Source organism: Macaca thibetana, chromosome 4 (assembly GCF_024542745.1).
Source record: "Macaca thibetana thibetana isolate TM-01 chromosome 4, ASM2454274v1, whole genome shotgun sequence".
Taxonomy (NCBI): domain Eukaryota; kingdom Metazoa; phylum Chordata; class Mammalia; order Primates; family Cercopithecidae; genus Macaca; species Macaca thibetana.
Genome location: NC_065581.1, coordinates 42,976,168 through 43,000,628, shown reverse-complemented (window position 1 = coordinate 43,000,628; position 24,461 = coordinate 42,976,168). Strand labels below are relative to the sequence as shown.

At 48.3% G+C, this 24,461-nt stretch overlaps 2 protein-coding genes across 2 annotated transcripts in view; one reads left to right on the top strand and one right to left on the bottom strand.

Annotated features, from left to right (window-relative positions):
- Nucleotides 1-24,461, top strand: part of CCND3 (cyclin D3) — a 230,009-nt gene that overhangs the window by 60,427 nt on the left and 145,121 nt on the right. The window lies entirely within an intron of this gene.
- TAF8 (TATA-box binding protein associated factor 8) overlaps nucleotides 1-24,461 on the bottom strand; it is a 43,897-nt gene that overhangs the window by 2,168 nt on the left and 17,268 nt on the right. Inside the window, 4 exon segments of the mRNA XM_050789483.1 lie at nucleotides 13,058-13,197; nucleotides 20,968-21,110; nucleotides 23,135-23,185; nucleotides 23,188-23,281. Coding sequence (XP_050645440.1) covers nucleotides 13,058-13,197; nucleotides 20,968-21,110; nucleotides 23,135-23,185; nucleotides 23,188-23,281 — 428 coding nt within the window.

Genomic DNA, 24,461 nt, shown 5'->3' with positions numbered 1-24,461 from the left:
TTTGTTTTGAGATGGAGTCTCACACTGTCACTTGGGCTAGCATACAGTGGTGCAATCTCAGCTCGCTGCAACCTCCGCCCTCTGGGTTCAAGCGATTCTCCTCCCTCAACCTCGGGAGTAGCTGGGATTACAGGCGCCTGCCACCACGCCTGGCTAATTTTTTTGTATTTTTAGTAGAGACTGGGTTTCACTCTGTTGGCCAGGCTGGTCTCGAACTCCTGACCTCGTGATCCGCCCACCTTGGCCTCCCAAAGTGCTGGGATTACAGGTGTGAGCCACTGCGCCCGGCCTCAGCACTTAAGTCCTAAAGTCTAGCCTTCCAATGACAGTTGTTCTCTGTCTTGGTGAATGGAGTTAAAACAGGTTCCTGTGTGTTTGCCTGTCTCCCTGACTACACTGCTAACTCCCCGGGGGAGGGGAGTCAGCTGCGGGTTTATATTTCCTCCCTCTCCCTTGGTACAGGCTCAGGCTATGGGAAGGAGTCACACTTGGCCTTGCTGACAGGCTGGCCGGCTCTCTTGGGGCCAGGACTAACCTCCCCCAGGTCTTAGGGTGGCTAGCTGTCCCCTTACGGAACTGTGCTTGGCAAATGCCAAACTATGTGGACCTGACTGTAAGAGAAATAGTATCCCCCATACCTGCTCCATCCAGAATGATCCTGAGTCAGCTCCTGTCACTCCCTTGCTATCCGTCTCCATCTGAATGAATCAAGCCCATGAGGCTTTGCAGGCACCGCCCAGCTCCTCCCCGAACCCTGCCCCACTCCGCTCCTGCTCCCTCTGCTCCAGACACCCAGCCTCCTGTGGTGAAGCCACACACACTCCTGCCTCAGAGCAGTATGCCTGCTGTCCCCTTTCCCTGGAATGCTTCTCCATGTGGCCGGCCCCTCAATAAATTCAGGGCTCTGTTCAAAGAGAAATTTCCTTTCCACCCCTCCCAAAACAGCAACCCCTGCTGCGAGTGCTCCTTCCCCTGCTGCCCTATTATGTGGCAATCACTTCTTTCCGCCCCTCCAGATGCACCCTCCTAGGCCCTGGCAGGCTGGCACTGGTATGGCTCACAATAGCCGACCCCATCCAGCAGAGAGCAGGCAGGACAGTGTGAGGGGAGGGAAGGAGAGGGAGGTGAGGGTACTGATTTCCCGGGTTGGCTCCTTCCCTGCAGGGCTCTGTGGGCTGGCAGGGCTCCTGGACCTGAGGCCTGGGCTCTTGCAGAAGCCTCTCCCATGGGCCTCTCCCCAGGTTCTAGCTGCCCCTCCCCTTCCCTGTTCCCAGCCCAGGTGCTACACCAACCCTTGTGCTTCCGCTGGACCTTGCCTGCACCTTTGGAAGTAAGCCCTTTATTAAACCTTCCTCAAATATCCAACCCAGGTACACTGTCACTTTCCTTCCAGGACCCTAACTTCACCACCTGACACGACAGGTCTGTTTGAGAGAAGAGAGACAGACCCTTTCATATTGTTTTAGATTGTTTTATACTCAGAAAAGGAAAAAGAAGTGAAAATAAAGGCAGGTAGCCCGGCGCCTAGGAACCAGACCCGAAACCAAGAAAGCAGACCCAAAACCAGGCCTGGGCCTGCCTGACCTAAGCCTCGTAGTTAAAGCTCGACCCCTGACCTAACCGGTTATGTTATCTATGGATTGTAAAAATCCCTGTCCTGTTCTGTTTCGTTCTGATTACCAGTGCATGCAGCCCCCAGTCACGTACCCCCTGCTTGCTCAATTGATCACGACCCTCTCACGCTGACACCCTTAGAGCTGTGAGCCCTTAAAAGGGACAGGAATTGCTCACTCAGGGAGCTCGGCTCTTGAGACAGGAGTCTTGCCGATGCTCCTGGCCGAATAAACCCCTTCCTTCTTTAACTCAGTGTCTGAAGAGTTTTGTCTGCAGTTCGTCATGCTACATGTTGTTGGTGAGCTGTCTGTCCCCCAGCTAGCTCACAAACTCACAGCGGGGAAACCTTGTTTTAGTCGCCAGTGTATCCCAACATCTGTATCAGCATTGTGTGTAACAGAAGCTCAATAAGTGTTTGTTGAATGTTAGAGCCAGGTGCCATGGCTCACACCTATAATCCCAGCACTTCTGGGAGGCTGACAGGCAGATCACTTGAGGTCAGGAGTTCGAGGCCAGTCTGGCCAACATGGGGAAACCCCATCTCTATTAAAACTATAAACATTAGCTGGGTGTGGCAGTGCACACCTGTAATCCCAGCTACTCAGGAGGCTGAGGCAGAAGAATCACTTGAACCTGGGAGGCGGAGGTTGCAATGAGCTGAGATTATACCACAGCACTCCAGCCAACAGAGTGAGACACTGTCTCAAAAAAAAAAAAAATTGTTTAATGAGTGACTGAATAAGGGGAGGATCAATGTAATCTGGAGAGGCTACAGAGGCTGGAAAGACAGGCAAGATTTAGGGGGTGATGGGGAGGAAGAGCTCTAACAAAGGCAGGGGATACAGCAGTGATGAGAATGGCCTCCTCTCAGGGTGTGAAGACCCTCGCTTATGTCCTTCCTAGCACCCCTCCACTGTCTGTCATAATTGTGGGTTTGTTTTCTTTGTATATCTTCCCACTGGAATGAATTCCCTGCAGGCAGGGCCCATGTCTGTCTTGTTCGCCATGGTATTTTCAGAGCTGGTACAGCGCCTGGCATGCCCAGATTGATAGATTGATATTTACTAAATGAAAAGAAAAATGAATTATCCAAAAGAAACAATGAATTGGCAGACGACCTCAGAAGCCTGGTTGGGCCATTTGGACTTGGAGTGAAAAGCACGAGGGAGGAATTGCAAATCCTACTGCAGGGGAGAGAAGACAAGGCGAGGGCTTGTGGGAAGATGGCCCTGGCAGGGATGGCGGCTGGGGAAGAGCAGGGTACCTGATCAGCCATGCGGGGAGGCAGCATCAGACTGGCCAGGAAGAAAGAGGGGGCACAATTCAGTGACCATCTTGATACAGACACACAAGGAGGAAGACTCCAAGGTCTCAGTTTAGGGGACTGAGCCGGGGAGCTGGGAAAATGAGATCATGCCATCCAGGCTGAGGTCCCAGGTCCCAGGTCAAGGTAAGCACTCGAGGGTTGGCTGCTGTTATCCTCACTGTTTCTAACCTTTGTCTGAAGTGGGAAAGCTGTGGAGTGGAAGTGGTTTTGGGGGAAAGGGAGATCGACTCTGGCCATGTTGAAATGAAAGTATCACCGGACAGCTGGATGCTGAGGTGTCCTGGAGAGATGATGGCTGGAGGTAGAGAAGCAGATGAGCCATCTCCATGCATACACAGAGGTGGAGTGTTTGGGACCATCCACAGCTGAGAGGACTGGAGGGAAGGAAGTGCCAGGAAAGAAAAGGAAGGCCAAAAATAACAAGGAAAGTGGGGCAGTGTCATGGAAGTCAAAGGAACAATGTGGAAGAAGGAAGGGGCAGCCAGCACAGTCACACGCCAGAAGCAAAAGCAGCGGGCTGGGCCCCACTGAGGGGCCCCCATCCTGGAGGAGCACCTACCTGCTGGCCTCTGGGACAGGCTGGGAAAACTAATGGTACAAGTCAGGGGGTGCATTGTTAGTAGAGGGCTTGCTGCCTGTCCCAACAAGACATTCCTGGGCATACACACTCAAACCTCATTTATGACAGAGACTGCCAACTGTCCCACAAATCTTTTTCCTTCTTCCCACGGTGACAAAGCTCCCAAATTTTACCTAGACAGAGCCACCCAGGTAAAGATCACATTTCCTTGCTTCCCTCGCAGCCAATTGGGGTGGTATTACTAGGAGGGTGCAGCTTCCAGGTCCTGCTTAGGAGGAAGGTAAAAGCTTGCCCTCATATACCTCCCTTCTCCCCCAGTGCTGGAATCTGGGCCCAGCAGATGGGGTGGCCACCATACTCTGTCATGCAAGCAGCACCCAAAGTGACAGAGGAGCCAAGAGGCAGAAAGGGCCTTGACACCACCAAGTCACCCAGCTGGCCTGGACCACTCTTGTTCACCCAGCTTTCATAGAAGCCATATGCCTCTGACTTAAGCCACTCAATTCTGGGGACTTTTTGTTAGGGCAGCCTAACTCATGTGCAAACACAATATTTAATCCAGCAGAAATGCCACCTTAGATCAGACCAAAAGTTGCTCAGCTCATCTCTGCTAGGGACCTCAGGGGTAGTGAGAGAGGTCACTGGCATCTCCCTTGACAAGATCTTCACTCTTCACTTACCAGGAAATCCTTAGTCTCCTTAACACTGTTACAAAGCCATCATTCATAAACAGATCAAAACCCTTCATAAAGCTGGGCAAAGTGGCTCACAACTATCCCAGCACTTCAGCAGGCTGAGGCAGTATGATCCCTTGAGGCCAGGAGTTAAAGGCCTGCCTGGTTACATAGGGAGACCCCATCCCTACAAAAAATTTAAAATTAGCTGGGCATGGTGCCGTGTACCTGTAATCCCAGCTACTCGGAAGGCTGAGGTGGGAGGACCGCTTGAGCCCAGGAGTTTTAGGTTACAGTGAGCTATGATAGTGACTCTACACTCCAGCCTGAGACAGAGTGGGACCTTGTCTCTAAAAAAAAAAAGAAAAAAAAATCTTTAATGGAAGTTTTTTTTTCCTCCCTATCTACTTCATCAAGGAATGAACATGAGCAGTAATCAGTGCCCTCAGCCTGCCTCACATAACCCCTCTTTTTTTTTTTTTTTTTTTTTGAGACGGAGTCTCGCTCTGTCACCCAGGCTGGAGTGCAGTGGCACAACCTTGGCTCACTGCAACCTCCACCTCCCGGGTTCAAGCGATTCTCCTGCCTCAGTCTCCCAAGTAGCTGGGACTACAGGCGTGCACCACCATGCCTGGCTAATTTTTGTATTTTTAGTAGAGACAGGGTTCCACCATGTTGGCCAGGCTGGTCCCCAACTCCTGACTTCGTGATCCACCTGCCTTGGCCTCCCAAAGTGCGAGGATTACAGGCATGAGCCACCGTGCCCAGCCACATCACCCGTCTTAACTGGTTCCATTTCTAGCTCCCTTTCTCCTCCCACTCACAGGCCAGGTGAATGCACGGGTGGGTGGTGGGAATCGCCTTGCACACAGCAGTGCTCAGTGCCACTAAGCCTCAGAACACGAACAGTTGTGAGGAAAGAGTGCCAGTCAGCTCTGGAGCAGAATGCCTGGGTGCAGACTACAGCTGGCCTACTCAGCGGCCAGGTGGACTGACTTGTTACCGACCTCTCCAGGCCTCCATGTCCTTGACTGCAAACATGAATGGTCAAAACATTTGCTTTCAGGGTAACTGTGAGGATCAAATGAGTCCATATGTGTAAAACACTTAGAACAGTGACTGACAAGAGTTCAGTTCTCAATTAGTATTCGCTTTTACATATATTTTTTCATATTGTCAAGAGACAAGCAAGCTTTTATAATTTTATTTATTTTTTGAGATGGTGTTTCACTCTTGTTGCCCAGGCTGGAGTGCAATGGCGCAATCTCGACTCGCCACAACCTCCACCGCCCAGGTTCAAGCAATTCTCCTGCCTCAGCCTCCCAAGTAGCTGGGACTACAGGCATGGGCCACCACACCCGGCTAATTTTGTATTTTCAGTAGATGTGGGGTTTCTTCATGTTGGTCAGGCTGGTCTTGAACTCCCAACCTCAGGTGATCCACCTGCCTCAGCCTCCCAAAGTGCTGGGATTACAGGCGTGAGCCACTGAGCCCAGCCGCTTTTATAATTTTAAAAGCAACGGAAAGAAAAGAAAGGTCTGGTAATGGAATAACACTCATGTATAAAGTATGGCCATACTTTATTTTAATGATAAAGACATTCCATGAAATCCCCTCAACAAGGTATCCTAATGATCCCCTTCTGTAGAAACTGATTTGGAAGTTTAGTGATTTGCCCCAGATCCACAAGTGGTTAAGTGGTGGACAATGCATACAAATGTCACCAAGCCTTATTTTACTGAGCCACATGAATAGAAGTAGAGAGACTTCAAGATGCCAGAAAAACAAAGCTCAGGTTCATCTTTTTTCTTTTTTTTTTTTTGAGACGACGTCTCGCTCTGTCGCCCAGGCTGGAGTGCAGTGGTGCCATCTTGGCTCACTGCAACCTCTGCCTATCGGGTTCAAGCAATTATCTGCCTCAGCCTCCCGAGTAGCTGGGGATTACAGGTGCCCGCCACCATGCCCAGCTAATTTTTTTTTTTTTTTTTTTTTGAGACGGAGTCTCGCTCTGTCGCCCAGGCTGGAGTGCAGTGGCTGGATCTCAGCTCACTGCAAGCTCCGCCTCCCGGGTTTACGCCATTCTCCTGCCTCAGCCTCCCGAGTAGCTGGGACTACAGGCGCCCGCCACCTCGCCCAGCTAGTTTTTTTGTACTTTTTAGTAGAGATGGGGTTTCACCATGTTCGCCAGGATGGTGTCGATCTCCTGACCTCGTGATCCGCCCGTCTCGGCCTCCCAAAGTGCTGGGATTACAGGCTTGAGCCACCGCGCCCGGCCTGCCCAGCTAATTTTTATAGTTTTAGTAGAAATGGTGTTTCCCCATGTTAGTCAGGCTGATCTTGAATTCCTGACCTCATGATCTACCCGCCTCGGCCTCTCAAAGTGTTGGGATTACAGGTGTGAGCCACCGCGCCTGGCCCCACTCAGGTACATCTTTCACACTTGTTTCCCTGAAAGCCAGCCAGTGTTGCTACTGGTCTCTCAGAATAACCCCGCCAATCACCATTTAACTCCTCCTGGTCAGAAACAGAGGAAAGGGGCTTGCCGAGAATCCTCACTTCAAAGCCAGAACTGGGGCTGTGATGCGGAGGGAGAGTTAGACGTTAAGGAAATGCAAATTAATATATTACAACACACCCATCAGAATGGCTAAAATAAAAAATAATCCTGAATGCTTGCAAGGATGTAGAGACACACTGGATCACTCACACACTGCTAGCGAGAAAAAAAAAATGGTACAGCCGGCTGGGCACAGTGGCTCATGCCTATAACCCCATCACTCTGGGAGGCTGAGGTGGGTGGATCATTCAAGGTCAGGAGTTCGAGACCACCCTGGACAACATGGTGAAACCCCGCCTCTACTAAAAATACAAAAATTAGCTGGGCGCGGTGGCATGCACCTGCAGTCCCAGCTACTTGGGAGGTTGAGGCAGGAGAATCACTTGAACCGGGAGGTGGAGGTTGCAGTAGACTGCACCACTGTACTCAAGCCTGGCAACAGAGCAAGGCTGTCTTAAATATAAATAAATATATATATATATACACACACATATATATATATGGTACACCAGCTCTGGAAAATAGTTTTGTCAGTTTCTCACAAAATTAAACATGCAGTTACCATAGGACCCAGCAATTGCATTCTTAGGTATTTATTACAGAGAAACTAAAACTTTTGTTCACACAAAAAACCTGTACACAAGTGTTATAGCAGCTTTATTCAGAGTAGCCCCAAATTGGACAGCCCAGATGTCTCTCAATGTGTGAATGATTAAAGAAACCGTGTTAAAGTATGGTGCCTCCATGCTACTCAGCAATAAAAAGAAAGGAACTATTGATACACACAACCACCTAGATGCACCTCAAGTGAATTATGCAGAACTGAAAAAGCCAACATCAAAAAGTCTCATACTTGGCCAGGTGCGGTGGCTCATGCCTGTAATCCCAGCACTTAGGGAGGCTGAGGTGGGTGGATCACTTGAGGTCAGGAGTTGGAGACCAGTCTGGCAACATGGTGAAACCCCATCTCTACTAAAAATACAAAAATTAGCTGAGTGTGGTGGCGCATGCCTGTAATCCCAGCTACTCGGGAGGCTGAGGCAGGAGAATATCTTGAACCTGGGAGGCGGAGGTTGCAGTGAGCCGGGATCACGCCACCGCACTCCATCCAGCCTGGGCGACAGAGCAAGACTCCGTCTCAAAAAGAAAAAGAAAAAAGTCACATACTTTATGATTCAATTTATCACATTCTTTCAGTAACATGAGAGATGGAGAACAGAGTAGTGGCTGCCAGGAGAGATGTGGAAGAGCAGAGAGGTGGATGTAGTTGTGAAGAGACAGCATGAGGGAGAACCGTACTGATTCAATGGCTCTGTGTCTTCACCATTTGTGTGGTGGTGGTTACACAAATCTACATGATGACACTGCACAGAATACACACATAACACACACACATGCACATGGTGAAAACTAAATAAGCTCCATGGATTGTACTAATATACAATCCACATTGTACACTGAAACTGAATGCAAGGGTTTTGATATTGCACCACAGTTATGCAAGATGCTACCACTGGGAGAAAGTGGGTGATGGGTACATAGGATCTCTCTGAACATTTTTTGCAACATCTTGTGAATCTATTATTCCAAAATTAAAATTTAAAGAAAGATCAATCAGAGATACAGACAGACACATGTACAGATTAAATGACACAGGTCTGGGGTTTGCATTTAAAAATACTCCACAAGAGCTGGGCGCCGTGGCTCACGCCTATAACCTCAACACTTTAGGAGGCTGAGGTGGGTGGATCTCCTGAGGTCAGGAGTTGGAGACCAGTCTGGCCAACATGGTGAAACCCCATCTCTAATAAAAATATAAAAAATTAGCCAGGTATGGTGGTAAGCACCTGTAATCCCAGCTACTCAGGAAGCTGAGGCAGGAGAATCATTTGAACCCAGGAGGCGGAGGTTGCAGCGAGCCAAGATTGCACTATTGCACTCCAACCTGGGCAACAAGAGCGAAACTCTGACACACACACACACACACACACACACACACACACACACAAAATACTCCAGGAGGAAAGAAAATAAAGGACAAAAAGTGGGAGAAACAGGTGAAACAGAATCAACAAGCTATTGATAAGTGTGGAAGCTTGGAGAGGCATATACAGGGGTTCATGTATTTTGCTAATTTTGTATTTGAAAATTTCCAAAATAAAAGTTTTACTAAGTTCCCAGGTGTGCTTAGGCCAACACAAGGGCTAAGCCTGACATATTTGTCCACATCGCTGTTAACTTTTGAACACAAATTAAGTTCAAAGCTTACAATTCTATTTATTTACAAAGTTTTTATTATGAATTTTTATTGAGATTTTCATAAACATTTTTAATCTGCATGTTTACTACTTTTTGCCTCTAAGAAGTCCCATAAAGTTATAAAAAATAGAAATTTATAAATACACATTGAGAATTATGCATTTTTATACAACCAACAGGCAGGTCAATGTTTCAAGTTGTCTAACCCTTTCCCTGTCTCCCCTCAGAACAAAATTTTAAGAGTATAGCCTCTGAGGCCAGGCGCGGTGGCTCATGCCTGTAATCCTACCCACACTGGGAGGCTGAGGTGGGTGGATCACCTGAGGTCAGGTGTTCGAGACCACCCTGGCCAACCTGGTGAAACCCCATCTCCACCAAAAATAAAAAAAAAAATTAGCCAAGAGTTGTGGTAGGCGCCTGTAATCCCGGGCTGAGGCAGGAGAATCCCTTGAACCCAGGAGGTGGAGGTTGCAGTGAGCTGAGATCACGCCATTGCACTCCGGTCTGGGTGATAAGAGCGAGACGCCGTCTCAAAAAAAAAAAAAAAAAAGAATAAGACGCAGTCTCAAAAAAAAAAAAGAGTATAGCCTCTGAAATCTCAACAGCAGAAATAGCAGCCCTTTTCCAAATCCCACCTATAACTCAGCACAACTGCATTCAACAGGCGCTTACTTTGGATAATAACAACAAATGGAAACTGTAGAAACACTGACTGGGACGACGCCTCCCAAGAGCAGTGAGAACAGCAAGCTGGGATTGGCCACGGCTTGAATGTGGGGCTGTGTTTATAAACTCATCAGGCCAAGAATCGCTAAGAACTGAATCACAAACCCTGAGAAGGCCACATAGGCCAGTCTAACTGCTTTGATCTAGGAGAGTTTCAGGTTACTACAAACCTGGAAAACTCCTATTTAGTCCAGTTGGGGACTCCAGATTTTTTTTTTTACTAGCGTCCCGTCTTCAGTTCCTGACAAGCAGCTCTTTCCTTACAGTACAGTGAGGCCAGAAGAACACGGAGCCTGCTGTGAAGTCCCCAAGTTTTTCAAGTTCCCATTCACCAAGGGAATGGAAGATTAAGAGATGGGCTGGGCACTGTGGCTCATGCCTGTAATCCTGACCCTTTGGGAGGCCAAGGCGGGCGGATCACTTGAGCCCAGGAGTTCAAGACCAGCCTGGGCAACATAGCAAAATCCTATGTCTACTAAAAATACACACACACACAAAATTAGCCAAGCGTGGTGCAGGCACCTGTAATCCCAGCTACTCTGGAGGCAGAGGTATGCGAATTGCTTGAACCTGGGGAGTGGAGGGTGCAGTGAGTCGAGGTAGCGCCACTACACTCCAGCCGGGTTGACACAGCAAGACCCTATCTCAAAATAAAAGGAGAAGGCCGGGCGCGGTGGCTCAAGCCTGTAATCCCAGCACTTTGGGAGGCCGAGGCGGGCGGATCACAAGGTCAGGAGATCGAGACCACAGTGAAACCCCGTCTCTACTAAAAATACAAAAAAAAAAATTAGCCGGGCGCGGTGGCGGGCGCCTGTAGTCCCAGCTACTCAGGAGGCTGAGGCAGGAGAATGGCGTGAACCGAGGAGGCGGAGCTTGCAGTGAGCCGAGATCGCGCCACTGCACTCCAGCCTGGGCAACAGCGTGAGACTCCGTCTCAAAAAAAAAAAAAAAAATAAAAAAAAAAAAATAAAAGGAGTTGAACTGTGGAAGCCAAAGAGGAGTAAGTGAAGTTAAATATGGACGTTAGGATTCTAACTTGGGAAACAGCTTATTCATCCAGTGTTCACTTCCACGTGTCGTTGCATTTTTCTTCCTTGGATTTGGTTTTAAAAGCTCTTCCTTAGGAAACCAGAAAAGATATCAGCATGCCCAGCATCCTCCTTAAAAACTTGTTTTCTGGTTTGTAGAGAACATTAAGAATGAAGTTGTTCTCCCCACAGGATACAAAGTGGTTGGAGAGACTCAGACCTGCTTCTTGGAGAACGCCTCAGCTTGGCTCACTCCTGCCTATCCACTAGCCTTCCAGCTGACCAGCCATGTTTCTCAGCTTTCAGAATACGAGATGAGGCCCAGCCCTCAACACCGCACCCTCACCCCACCAAATCCTTTCCTATTGTTTACTTTATATATTTTTTATTTTTTTGAAATGGAGTCTCGCTCTGTCACCCAGGCTGGAGTACAGTGGCACAATCTCAGCTCACTGTAACCTCCGCCTCCCAGGTTCAAGTGATTCTCCTGCCTCAGCCTCCTGAGTAGCTGGGATTACAGGCGTGAGCTACCACACCCAGCTAATTTTTGTATTTTTAGTAGAGATGGAATTTCACTATGTTGGCCAGGCTGGTCTCGAACTCCTGACCTCAGGTGATCCGCCTGCCTTTGCCTCCCAAAGTGCTGGGATTACAGACATGAGCCACTGCACCCGGCCCCTCTTTCCTAGTGTTTAAACCCCATGGCTCCTCTATCAAGTCCCAGAACAATACAGCCGACGCTCTAGGCTCTTGTCAGAGAAAACATCCTCTTCCAGAAGGGGCAAGACTTGGCAGTTCCCAAGCACACATTCCTCAGAGGAGCAATAAATGGTAAATCTCTCCAGAGGAGAGTGCTGCCCCACTTCAGGGAGCTTTCGTCAAATGCCGACGGGAGGAGAGGTGCAGCCCTGACATGTCGTCCTCCTTCACAGTGACGTATGTGCTCAAGACTCATGACTCCTGCCCGCCCCGATCAAAGCTGTGCTGTGTGGCCTCCTGTTTCCAACATGTTGAGGGAGTACAAAGTCACTTTCCATCAGCTCAATGGAACACTTGGAGGCCAGATGAGGAGAGAAATAAGAATGAAGTTCTGGGATGAGAAAGTGGTGCCACAAATCGTGAGTCAATAAGAGGGATCCAGATATCCTGAACACGCTGGACAGTCTTCTTTGTAATAAGCACAGCAGCAAAGAGCCCTTTCTTTCCTGTCACCTTCCCTGGTCTCCTGAGTTTCAAAGGAATCAAATCCTGTGATAACGAACGAAGTCACTGGCTGCTGCTATGCCCCACCACATGGCCTGGTTGATTAAGAAAGTCTCTGGCAGGGCACGGTGGCTCACACCTGTAATCCCAGCACTTTGGGAGGCCAAGGCAGGTGGATCACTTGAGGTCAGGAGTTCAAGACCAGCCTGGCCAACATGGCTAAACCTTATCTCTACTAAAAATACAAAAATTAGCTGGGCATGGTAGCTCAGACCTGTAATCTCAGCACTTTGGGAGGCCAAAGCAAGTGGATCACTTGAGGTCAGGAGTTCAAGACCAGCCTGGCCAACATGGCGAAACCCCATCTCTACTAAAAATACAAAAATTAGCCAGCATGGTGGCGCTTGCCTCTAGTCCCAGCTACCATGGGAGGCCGAGGCAGGAGAATCGCTTAGACCAGAGAGGCAGAGACTGCAGTTAGCTGAGATCGTGCCACTGCATTCCAGCCTGGGAGACAGAGTGAGATTCCATCAAAAAAAAAAAAAAAAAAAAAAAAAAAAAAAAAAATCTCATTATTCTGTTCATATCTTCCTCAACCCAAACATCCAGTGAAAATAGGTCATCTTAATAGACGGTTTGCCATGAAAATCATGTCCGATCACACCCTGCAGCCTTGGCTCGGCCATGAGGAGGTCACCCTCTTTTCTTCCCTTGAGTGGCTTTAACTCCCTGGGAGGGTGGAATCTGCGCCCCCGTACAAGCCAGTTTTCCTTCTCAGCTCAGGAGAGGGACCTAGAAAGAAGAGGAACCATGGAGCCTCCTGGTGGGGGCCCTGTCTGCTCTCCTTCTAGGGGAAAACAGCTCCAGTGCTGTGAGGGTTGGTCCCTAGACTGCAGGACACTCAACCACTAAGGAACGAGAGCTGTGTACGGGAGCCAAGTAAGACAGGAAAAGGGAGACTATTCCCTCTCACCAAAGTGGCTCTCCCCAAGGCTCAGCCCCACTGAGGAGACTCTTTTCTACCAAGGAGCAGAGAAGACCACCTCGGTGGGACAATGAAGGCTCTCTGGACCCCAGCCTCCGACTCACTTCTTCCTGCGGATCTTGGGCTTCTTCACGGGCCGCAGATAAGGGTTATCGATGATGTTCTCCTCCCCATTCCGGCTTCCCGACAAGGAGGGGTTCTGCTGCAACACAGAGGTGTTCTCCTTCTCGGCTCCAGAATCCTCCTTTGAGCAAAAGCCAAAATAAAGCACAACACCAACAGCATAAGGAAAGAGATCATGCCCATAATTGGAATGACCATTAGCATCCTCTAACAGAGAAATTAGAACCTGGGAAGCACCTTCTTTCCAATGTTCGTGTCTTTGCACCTGATGAAGTGAGGCCCAGGCAGGGGCTGGCTATGAAGGGAAGGCAAGACTAACAGCCTTGACCTAGAAGAGCACACAACAGAGTCGAGAGTCTTGAACCTCTGGAGAAGGCAGGGACAGGGGTTAGAAAGAACAGAGACCTGAGAGGGACAGGAATCAAACTCAGATGCCCCAGAGAGGATGCCCAGCAGGACTGGGAGATACAGGATCAGAACACATCATTTGCATAGGGTATCTCCTGGCCAAGCTAGCCTAAGTCAGAACAGATTTCCTCCTCAAATTCTCACATTTCTGGTACTTGTAACATGGTCCCAACGATCACATCCCAGCATAGGCCAGAAACCTCTAGAGCCCTGAGGGTTCCACTAAGGGAAGCAGAGTCTGCAGGTACAGCACATGCACATCATTGGTAATGCCTATCTGCAACCCATGAGGCAGGGTTTGTTTGAGACGGAGTCTCCCTGTGTCACCCAGGTTGGAGTGCAATGGTGCAATCTCAGCTCACTGCAGCCTCCGTCTCCCGGATTCAAGCAATTCTCCTGCCTCAGCCTCCCAAGTAGCTGGGATTGCAGGCATGTGCCATGACACCCGGCTAATTTTTGTGTTTTTAGTAGAGACGGGGTTTTACCAGTTGGCCGGGCTGGTCTTGAACTCTGAGGCAGGGTTTTTTACTGTTCATTTTTTGAGAAAAATGTGGTTTTTCAGAAAAGTTTGTAAGTTCACATGTAATCAGTATGATCAAAATTCTTAAAAAGTCACAGTTGTGTATAGACACAGAAAAAAAGGTAATATGCTGACATTTTAAAAACTGTTCTGGGAGTATGATCAGTCAGTTCTCCTTTCTTTATTCACAGGCTCCTCTGTTTTCCATGTTTGGTGGGGTGCGCCCCCTGGTGATGGGCCAAGGGGAAGAAGTTCTTCCACGGGGAAGAAGTCACTGAGCTTCCTCTTCCTGTTCTGCAACTTGAGGCCAAAGAGGCCCTCACTGACCTCAAGCAGGAGAGGCTGCTGTCAAAACAGAGGGCGCCGTGACCAGACGGCATGAAATCAACAGCAGGTTCCCCCGACAGGACAGCTGGCCTAGGGCATGGACACCAGTCTCAGGTTTAATGAGCCGGAAGAAACCAGATCACGTCTAGGTTTCCCTGCGGCACATGCCCTCTCTCTGTCCTACCAATTGTTCTCTTCAAAGACCCAGTTCCATTGGCCCAGTATCAGGGCCTATGTACTTTCCCTCTCCAGCACCCAATCCAGTGGGACCACAAGGTGACCTAGAGCCACTGGGGCCTTCTGGAAACTCTTGAAAGCAAGTGCTGCAGGACCAACCTAGTTCAGGCCAGACCAGGTGCCGGAAAAAAAGGTCTGCCCATAACCAGAACTCCCTCGGGTATTTGGCATCCAACCTTTCTGAAGTTCCTAATGGCGCAACAGAGTAGTATCTCCCCACTCTGTCCACCCTATCATTTCTCTACAGTAGACAGCCTATCTTCAAAGTTAATGGAAGTTCATTTCAACCGTGCCTTCAGTGTTTTCTGAGATACAGATAGAGGTGACACTGTTAGAGGTGCTGAAAATGACAGCTTCAAGACACTGCTGGTGGGTCCAGAGGCTCCCTCCCTTCGGCTCACCATGGCTCATGAGCGCAGGATGACAGGCTTCCTTCTCCCAAGCAGACCTCACAGAAATGTCCCCTTCAGCGATACACAGCATTGAGACGGTTAGGGGTGGGGGAGTCAGTAAAAAAAGTAGGCCAGGCGGGGTGGCTCATGCCTGTAATCCAACACTTTGGGAGGCCGAGGCGGGTGGATCACCTGAGGTCAGGAGTTCGAGACCAGCCTGGCCAACATGGTGAAACCCCGCCTCTACTAAAAATACAAAAAAAATTAGCTGGGTATGGTGGTAGGTGCCTATAATCCTAGCTACTCGGGAGGCTGAGGCAAGATAGTCTCTTGAACCCGGGAGTTGGAGGTTGCAGAGAGCTGAGATCGTGCCACTGCATTCCAGCCTAGACAACACAGCAGGACTCCATCTCAAAAAAAAACAAAAAAGCAAAGTGTCAAACTGACCCAGAGATTTGTTAAAAAGGTGAGAGCAGAATGGTCTATCAGGCGCTCCCTGAATTGCCTCTGAGCTCTAGCAAGCCCTAAACCCTCTGTGGTGATTGCATCCGGTCTCCCAGCTCTCCGTGCCATCTCCATGCCAACTGTTCCCTGGAGTACACTGCCAGCCCTCACCTCTGCCGACTTCCAGACTCATGCAGCCAGCAGCTCACTCAGCATTTCCACTGGGGTGTCAGACAGGCAGCTTGGACTTCAGGCACCTAAGTCTGAATTGGGGACCTTCCCCTGTGAGTAAACGGCGCTTTTTAGTCCCTCCCATCACAGGTGATGGCAACTCCATCCCTCTAATGGCTCAAGTCACAAACTCTGTGGTCATTCTTGCTTGTTTTCTTTCTTTTATTTTTAAATAGGGTCTCACTACGTTGCCCAAAACTGGACTCAAATTTCTGGGCTCAATCTTCCTGCCTCAGCTTCCCGAGTGACTAGGACTACAGGCATGCACCACCACATCTGGCACACTTCTTTTCTTTCTCTGACATCCTACCCCCAATCTGTTAGCACAGCCTTTTGGACTTACCTTCAAAATTCAGGCAGGTACTGACCACTTCCACCACCTCTGTGGCAACCACTCTGCTTGGGCCCACCACTGCCTCTCACCTAGGCTATAGCAACAGCTTCCTGACTGATCTCTCCAGTCCGTTCTCACCGAGCCATCAGAGTGATGCTTTAAGAAGCTCAGAAATGTCCCTCCTCTGCTCCACACCCTCCCACAACTCCCATCTCACTTAGTTAAAAGTCAGTTCTTAAAACAGCCTGCAAGGCCCTACCCAATCCACAAGCCACTCACTATTCCACAGGGCCTTTGCACTGCCCATTCCCTCTGCCAGAGTACTCTTCCCCAGATATCCGCATGGCTCACTCCCTCACCCAGTTCAAGCCCCTGCTCACATATCCTCTTCTCGGTAATGCCTACTCCGAGCACCCCACTTAAAACTGAAGACTCGGCCGGGCGCGGTGGCTCAAGCCTGTAATCCCAGCACTTTGGGAGGCCGAGACGGGCGGATCACAAGGTCAGGAGATCGAGACCATCCTGGCTAACACGGTGAAACCCCGTCTCTACTAAAAAATACAAAAAACTAGCCGGGCGAGGTGGCGGGCGCCTGTGGTCCCAGCTACTCCGGAGGCTGAGGCAGGAGAATGGCGTAAACCCGGGAGGCGGAGCTTGCAGTGAGCTGAGATCCGGCCACTGCACTCCAGCCTGGGCGACAGAGCCAGACTCAGTCTCAAAAAAACAAACAAACAAACAAACAAAAAAAACTGAAGACTCCTCCTCACCCCAGATCTTCCCCTACTGTTTTTCCCAGCACAGCACTTTCATTTCTGATATACTATGCAATGATTTATTCATATATTATGTTTACTGTCATTCTCCCACAGCCAAACATATGTTCCTAAAAGGCAGAGGTTTTCTTTGTTTTTCTCACTGCTTTATCCCAAGCGGCCAGAATAGTATCTGGCACATACTAGGTGCTAAACAAACACTGGTTGAGTGAGTGACTGGTACATTTTTCATAAGAGAGTAAAAGTTTAGATATCTGGATCGGCTGCAGAAAGCAGCCGGTTCAAATGTGTGAGAAAAGACTCTATTATACATGAATTTAAAATGAATAGCTCCTTTATGTTCAAGTACATGGAGAAACTAGAACCAGGTTAAATAACGTGCTGCCTAACAACAGACCTTGAGAGGTCCACTGTCATCAAGAGATAAAAGAATAATTTAAAATACCAGTTATTTACTTCGCTATAACAATGTCTATAAATGCTAAACACAGAAAACAACCTAAGTGGTCATGAGGGACTAGATAAATTAAATGGTTACAGCCATACAATGGAAGATAAAGCAGCTGTGAGGAACGATGCAGCTCCTCCCTTATAGTTGTGGAATGACCAAGATACAGCCAGGGAGAAAGCAAGAAGAGAACAGTTTGTTATCTGCTGTTTCAGTTCAAAATAACAATTAAAAAACAAAAGTCTCTAGAAGGATACACAAGAGGCTGGTGAGACAGTTGCCCTGTGGGAGGGAAAGTGGGTGACAGGGAACAGGATGGGAGGGATTGTCACCATACATCTTTTTGCACACACTGCATTTTGAAACATATGATTGTATTTCCTAGTCTAACAAAAAAACATTAGGTCCAACTGACTAGTAAATTGTCGCTAGAATCTTTGTCTTGAAGTCATTTTATTTCATTTTTAGGTTATATAGCCTAAAAAAGCAGGGGAGGGAGCAGTGTGTGCCAGGAGCTGCCACGTGCCAGGCACCTGATAGATACCAGCTCTACCTCAAGCTCCCCCTGTCCCTTGAGGTAGGTGTTCCTGTTTCTACTTACAAGGAAATAGACTAAGGTGTTAAGTAACGCAATCACAGTCACACACGTGGCAAGCAGCACAGTCTGGATTTAAAGCTAGGCAAGTTTGACTCTAAGACTCAGGCCTTCCTACACCCCTGCTCTCTGCAACCCTGGCTTGGCCTCGTGGTATTCAAGAGTCCTCAGGCAGTCGCTGATATTCTTTAGGTTCAATTACCACCATGACCTCACATCACTACAGGACTGTCAGTGAATGCATGTCCAGGCCCTTCAACTATATTGTACTTACAAAGGTATGATGTTTACATGACTCCTTTCTCATAAGGTGAACCTCAACTTAGTCCATGACCCAATCACCGTATCTCAGCCCAAATTAACAGAAGCTATACAATAACAATTTCCTCTGCTTTATTTAAAGCCATGGGCTCCCAGCCCTAATTCTGAAAGGAATAATTCAACATTTAGGAGAAAAAAAAAAAAGTATGTCCAGGCCGGGCGTGGTGGCTTATGCCTCTAATCCCAGCACTTTGGGAGGCCAAGGTGGGTGGATCATGAGGTCAGGAGTTCGAGACCAGCCTGACCAACGTGGTGAAACCCTGTCTCCACTAAAAATACAAAAATTAGCCGGGCATGGTGGCGCGTGCCTGTAATCCCAGCTACTCAGGAGGCTGAGGCAGAAGAATCGCTTGAACCCGGGAGGCGGAGGTTGCAGTGAGCCGAGATCTTGCCACTGCACTACAGCCTGGGTGACAGAGCGAGACTCTGTCTGGGAAAAAAAAAAAAAAAAAAAAAAAAAAAAAAAAAGGGTGTCTAAGCAAATAAGATCTTCTGCAAATACAGATGGCACAGGCATATTCCACTAGCAAACCAGAGTGGCTGGCTGCCACTTGGTGCACCTCATCTTAGAGAACATGAGGGATGCTCAGTCCAACTACAGCCACTAAGGCATCCAAGCTAGTGCTGATTTTAAAGGATGGTTGAATATGGTAAACTGGCTATATAACCCTATTAGCCTTGAAGGCATTCGAGCTTCTGGTGGTTCTGTAATTGTACTTCGCATTTTCTCCAAGGGTGCAGGAACAAGAGGGGGCTCTTATCCTTTAACTTGCTGAGTGTGACACACCGGTGAGCAGAAAAGAAAGTATTCCCTAAAACAAGCCAGGACTAGAACATCTCCTTGCCCACCTTTGTCTCTGAACCCACATGTTCCGTCTCCTATCCTGGGTATGAAATGTCCAGAAGAAGGCTAGTCCCTCCATTTGGTCACAGGCCCATTCCTTTTCCCCTACCAAACAACATCATTCCCAGACGTTTCTTTTTTTCCTGTATCCATTTTCCCTTTTGACCAGATTATTCCCGGCAGCACACAAACATGTTCTTTTATCTTAAAAAACAAAAACATAAAACACCTCTCTTAATTCCTTCATTTTCCCCTTTTTAGTTACCACTCCACCAATCTCCTTCCCTGTACTGCAGGGAACACCACACGACTTTCTGTGCCAATGGAAATGTTCAATATCTGCACTGTCCAGTAGAGCAGCCACTGGCCATGTGAGGCTATTAGATACTTGAAATGTGGCTAGTGAGATTAAGAAACCGATTTGTAGTTTTATTTAATTAATTTAAATACCCACATGTGGCTAGTGGCTGCTGTAAAGGACAGCACAAGTCTATACTCACTGACTCCTCTTTCTCTCCTCCCATTCTCTCTGAATTTACTCCAGGTCTTTGCTCTCATTCTTACTGAAATGGTTCTCATCAAGGTCACAAATGGCACCCACACTGCCAAATCTAATGGTTGAATTCTCAGTCCTCCTACCATTGGAGCCACCTGCAGCTTGGGACACAGCTAATTGCTCTTTTCCCCCTGAAACACTTACTTCCCTTGGCCTCCAGGACACAGCCCTCTTCCGGATCTCCTCCCACCTCCATGCTGGTTCTTCTCATCTCCTCAAGCTCTACACATAGCAGCAGCTCCAGGGCTCAATGTGCCTCCTCTTCTTATCCTCACTCATCCCTGGAAGAGCTCATCCACGCTCATGGTTTTAGACATGACCTACAGACTGCTGGCTCCCAAATATGCATCTCCTGCCCTAACTGCTCCTCAAACTCCAACTTATATATCCAACTCTCCACCAGACATCACCACCTGATGTCTAACAAGCATCTCAAACTTAACACATCTACATTTAAGACACGAACATCAACTCCTGACTTCCCCCACACACCTGTTCCACCCGGTGGCTGTTCCCATCTTGGCTGAAGGCAATTCCATCTTTCCTATTATTCAGGCAAAAAAACCTTACAGTTTTCTTTAACTCTCTCTCATATCTACTCTGTCAACTGGCTCTGCTCTGAAAGTGATCTAGAATCTGACCAAATAATCTAGGTGACCACATCTCCTTATTTTTGCTCCTCCTACCATCTCTCAGTTTACTGTGACAGCATCCTAACTGGTCTCCCTGCTTCTGCCTGCTCTCTATAGCCCATCTTCAGCACAGCTACCTGACTGACCCTATTAGCAAACCTACATCAGATCCTGACCCTCCTCTGCTCAACATCTCCAGTGGCTCCATCTCACTGAGTAAATGCCAAAGTGTCTAATCTAACCTTTAAGACCCTGTAAGGTCCGACTCCCCGTGGGCTCTCTCGGACCTCATCCCCTACTGTTCTCCCTCTTGTTCACGCCACTCTGGCCACCCTGATGTCCTTGCTGTTCTTCAATACAACAGGGGAGCTCCCGCCTCAGGGCCTTTGCACCTGCTGCACCTGCTGCTTAGAAAGGCTTCACCCCTAGACATGCCCATGCCTTGTTCCCTTCAGGTCTTTACTCAAATGTCCCCTTCTCAGTCACCCTACCTAATACTGCATCCCTCCCATTCCCATCCCCACTTCCTATGTCATTTATTATTTTTTCATTAGCCCCATGAGGACATGGAATTTTGTTTATTTGGTTTCCTACTAATTCCCCAGCACCTGGAACTGTATTTGTTGAATGAATGAGTGAATCCCCAGGACACGGATGTGTCTCTAAGTAGATCAGGTTGCACCTGGATCATCACACAAGCCCTCAGGCAGGCCCCTAATATAAAGTCAGAGACCTAAGGTCGATCATGTCCAGGTCCCAGGGTGACAGACTGAGGGCAGGGTGGGATAGTTTGGGGGATACTCTGAGGTTGGCAGAAGGTGGAACCCACCATGCTGATATGAAGAGCAAGGTTCTCCGTGTCTGTCTGTTCATCCTGCTCCGAGGAATCTGTCTCTTCCATCTGTTGCATCTCCAGTTCAGATGGAAGAAGAGCTGTCAGGTAGGGGATGGTGAAAGGTCTGGCAGCAATCACTGGCGAATTGGAAGAGAGGCATGAGTCCACTGTCACAGACACCTCACAGCTGGCTTAGCGTCCGAGAGCCTCACATCAGTGAGCAGCATCAGAAGATAATACTGGCTAACTCGCTCCAAGTACTTACGCAACAGGCCAGGCAATGTCCTATGGTCTTTACTCATGTTATCTTTCATCCTTGCTCCCATCCTATTAAGTACGATTAGGCACAGAGAGGTGAAATGACTTTCCCAAGCAAGCTGAAAATGGCAGAATGGGATTCTAACTCAGGTAGTATGACTTCAGAATCTACTTTTTTGCCAAGTACAACTGAGATAAGATTGAAATGGGGCTATAGATAGAATCCTAGCAACACGTGAGTTTTGAGATCTTGCACCCAAGGTCAGTTAAACCCCTCTAAGCTTCATTTCCAGAGCAGGAATATTGATTCCTTCACCCTGAAGGACTCAAGTCCAAAGGCTGGATTTGAGCACTCTGCATATATGCATGTCCACTGAGCTGTAAGACACTCTGGTAAATGAGAGTTCCAAAAAGCAATGAGGATGAGAGGAAGAAATTGATTTAAAATTAACATTAAAAGAAAGAAGGCCAGGTGTGGTGGCTCATGCCTATAATCCTAGCACTTTGGGAGGCTGAGGCAGGAGGACTGCTTGAGCCCAGGAGTTTGAGACCAGCCTGGGCAACATGGTGAAATCCCGTCTCTAGGAAAAATAAAATTAGCCAGGTATAATAGTGCATGCCTGTAGTCCCAGCTACTAGGGAGGCTGAGGTGGGAGACTTGAGTCCAGGAGGTCCAGGCTGCAGTTAGCTGTGTTTGTGCCACTGTACTCAAGACTAGGTGACAGAGTGAGATCCTGTCTCAAAACACGAAAAGAAAAAGTCTCCGTGTATACTTCTATGGTAGAATGTGACTGTTAGAAAATGCTCTAGAATTGGCTGGGTGTGGTGGCTCATGCCTATAATCCCAGCACCTTGGGAGGCTGAGGTAGGTGGATCACTTGAGCTCAGGAGTTCAAGACCAGCCTGGCCAACTGGGTGAAACCCCGTCTCTACTAAAAATACAAAAAATTAGCCGGGTTGGTGGCTAATGCCTGTAGTCTCAGTTACTTGAAGCAGAAAAATCGTTTGAACCTGGGAGGCCGAGGTTGCAATGAGCAGAGATCGCGCCACTGCATTCCAGCCTGGGTGACAGAGCAAGACTCTGTTTAAAAAAAAAAAAAAACTTAAAAAATGGCAGAATGGGATTCTAAGGCAGTATGACTTCAGAATCTACCCACAAAAACTCCAGAATTATTTTTTACTGTGGGTCAGATGTGGGGTCCGGCAGTAAGAGCTAGGTTTGAATGCTATCTACTAGCCATGCTCCTTGAGGAAGTGACTTCATTTCTCTTGTGCCTCATTGAAGGGTTCCTATGAAGGTAGTGATATATCAGTTCCTGACTCAGAGGCTCACAAGAGGATTTAATGAGATAATGTATGGGAAGTGATCGGCACAGTATCTGGCACTTAATAACTGGCAGCTGCTGTTATTCCAGAGCCAGGCACACAGCAGGCATTCCACAGGAGCTTGCTGAATGAAGAATCGCCTAAACCAACCTCCCTCACTCATATTTGTAAAAACTGAGGTCTATGGAAATGAAGTAGCTTGGTCAACATGGCCAAACAGTGCCGAGATGCCAACTTAAATGAGATGGGACCTATGAGGGAATATCACGATGGGCAACTGGCCCCTGATGCCAGTGTTCCTTCTACTACCTGGGCTGCCACTGAGTGACTCTGATGCCTAGGCCTAGGCCACCTCAAGGTAACTCAATGGACCTCAAGCGGCCAATCCCAACAGAGGCCATTACTGTCCTGGAGCTGTCAGTTAAGATCTGGGGAAAGGAGCCAGAAATCTGAGGGGCAAGCTGTACCCAAGGGAAGGACAAAAGCTTATTTGTTGCTTCCTACTATGCTGAGAGAAAGAAAAGATAGTGTGAGTATTTCAAATAAGACAGGGTCCACACAGCGGGGCAACTCTCACATGGAAATGTGCTGACGTCATCTTTGAAAAGACTCTGAGTCTCGCCTGTTTGGCCATGAAACGGGTAAGTGCCCGCTCCACATCGCGCCGCTGGGATGCAGCCTTCTCCCGCAGGACCTGGTAGTCTGACACGGGCTCACGGTACGTCTACAAACAGAATAGCAAAGACACTGAGGTGATGCCGAAGTATCATTCTGCTTTCATCAGCTCCCTGGCTTGCTGTTGCTATGCCCTATTCTCTAAAATGACCCAATACCAGGCCAGGCGCGGTGGCTCATGCCTATAATCCCAGCACTTTGGGAGGCTGAGGCTGGTGGATCACCGGAGGTCAGGAGCTCGAGACCAGCCTGGCCAACATAACAAAACCCTGTCTCTACTAAAAATACAAAAATTAGCTGGGTGTGGTGGTGTGCACCTATAATCCCAGCTACTTGGGAGGCTAAGGCAGGAGAATGGCTTGAACCCGGGAGGTGGAGGTTGCAATGAGCCAAGATTGCATCATTGCACTCCAGCCTGGGCAACAGGAGCGAGACTCTGTCTCAAAAACAAATAAATAAAATGAAATAAAATAAAATGACTCAATACCATTAGTTAGAGCCAAGATCACCAAAGCACAGTAGAAAGGCGGACGAACAATGTAACTATATTAATATGTATTTCTAATTAAAAATTAAGGCCAGGCATGGTGGCTCACACCTGTAATCCTAGCACTTTGGGAGGCCAAGGTGGGTGGATCATGAGGTCAGGAGTTTGAGACCAGCCTGGCCAAGATGGTGAAACCCTATCTTTACTAAAAATAAAAAACATTAGCCAGGCGTGGTGGCAGGCACCTGTAATCCCAACTACTTGGGAGGCTGAGGTAGGAGAATCGCTTGAACTTGGGAGGCAGAGGTTGCGGTGAGCCAAGATCACACCACTGCACTCCAGCCTGGGTGACAGAGCGAGACTCCACTTCAAAAAAAAAAAAAAAAAAGAAAAAAAAGAAAAATTAAGAAATGTACAAATATTTACTGTAGAGATTGTCCTGGGGCCTTCATTCAGCTCCCATGACAGATGGTCTCAGGTCTAAGAGACGCATCCTAAAGAAAGAGTGGGAAGCCCTGACAGGGATCACAGGTTCCATCAGTGTAATGTGACCTCCTGCAGTATGGGAGTGGCTGCCTATGCGGATTTATGGATTATACCATCCCATCTTATTAAATCAATCCTCACCCACCCTGGCCAACATGGTGAAACCCCGTCTCCACTAAAAATACAAAAATGAGCTGGGTGTGGTGGCGTGCGCCTGTAGTCCCAGCTACTTGGCAGGCTGAGGCAGGAGAATCAC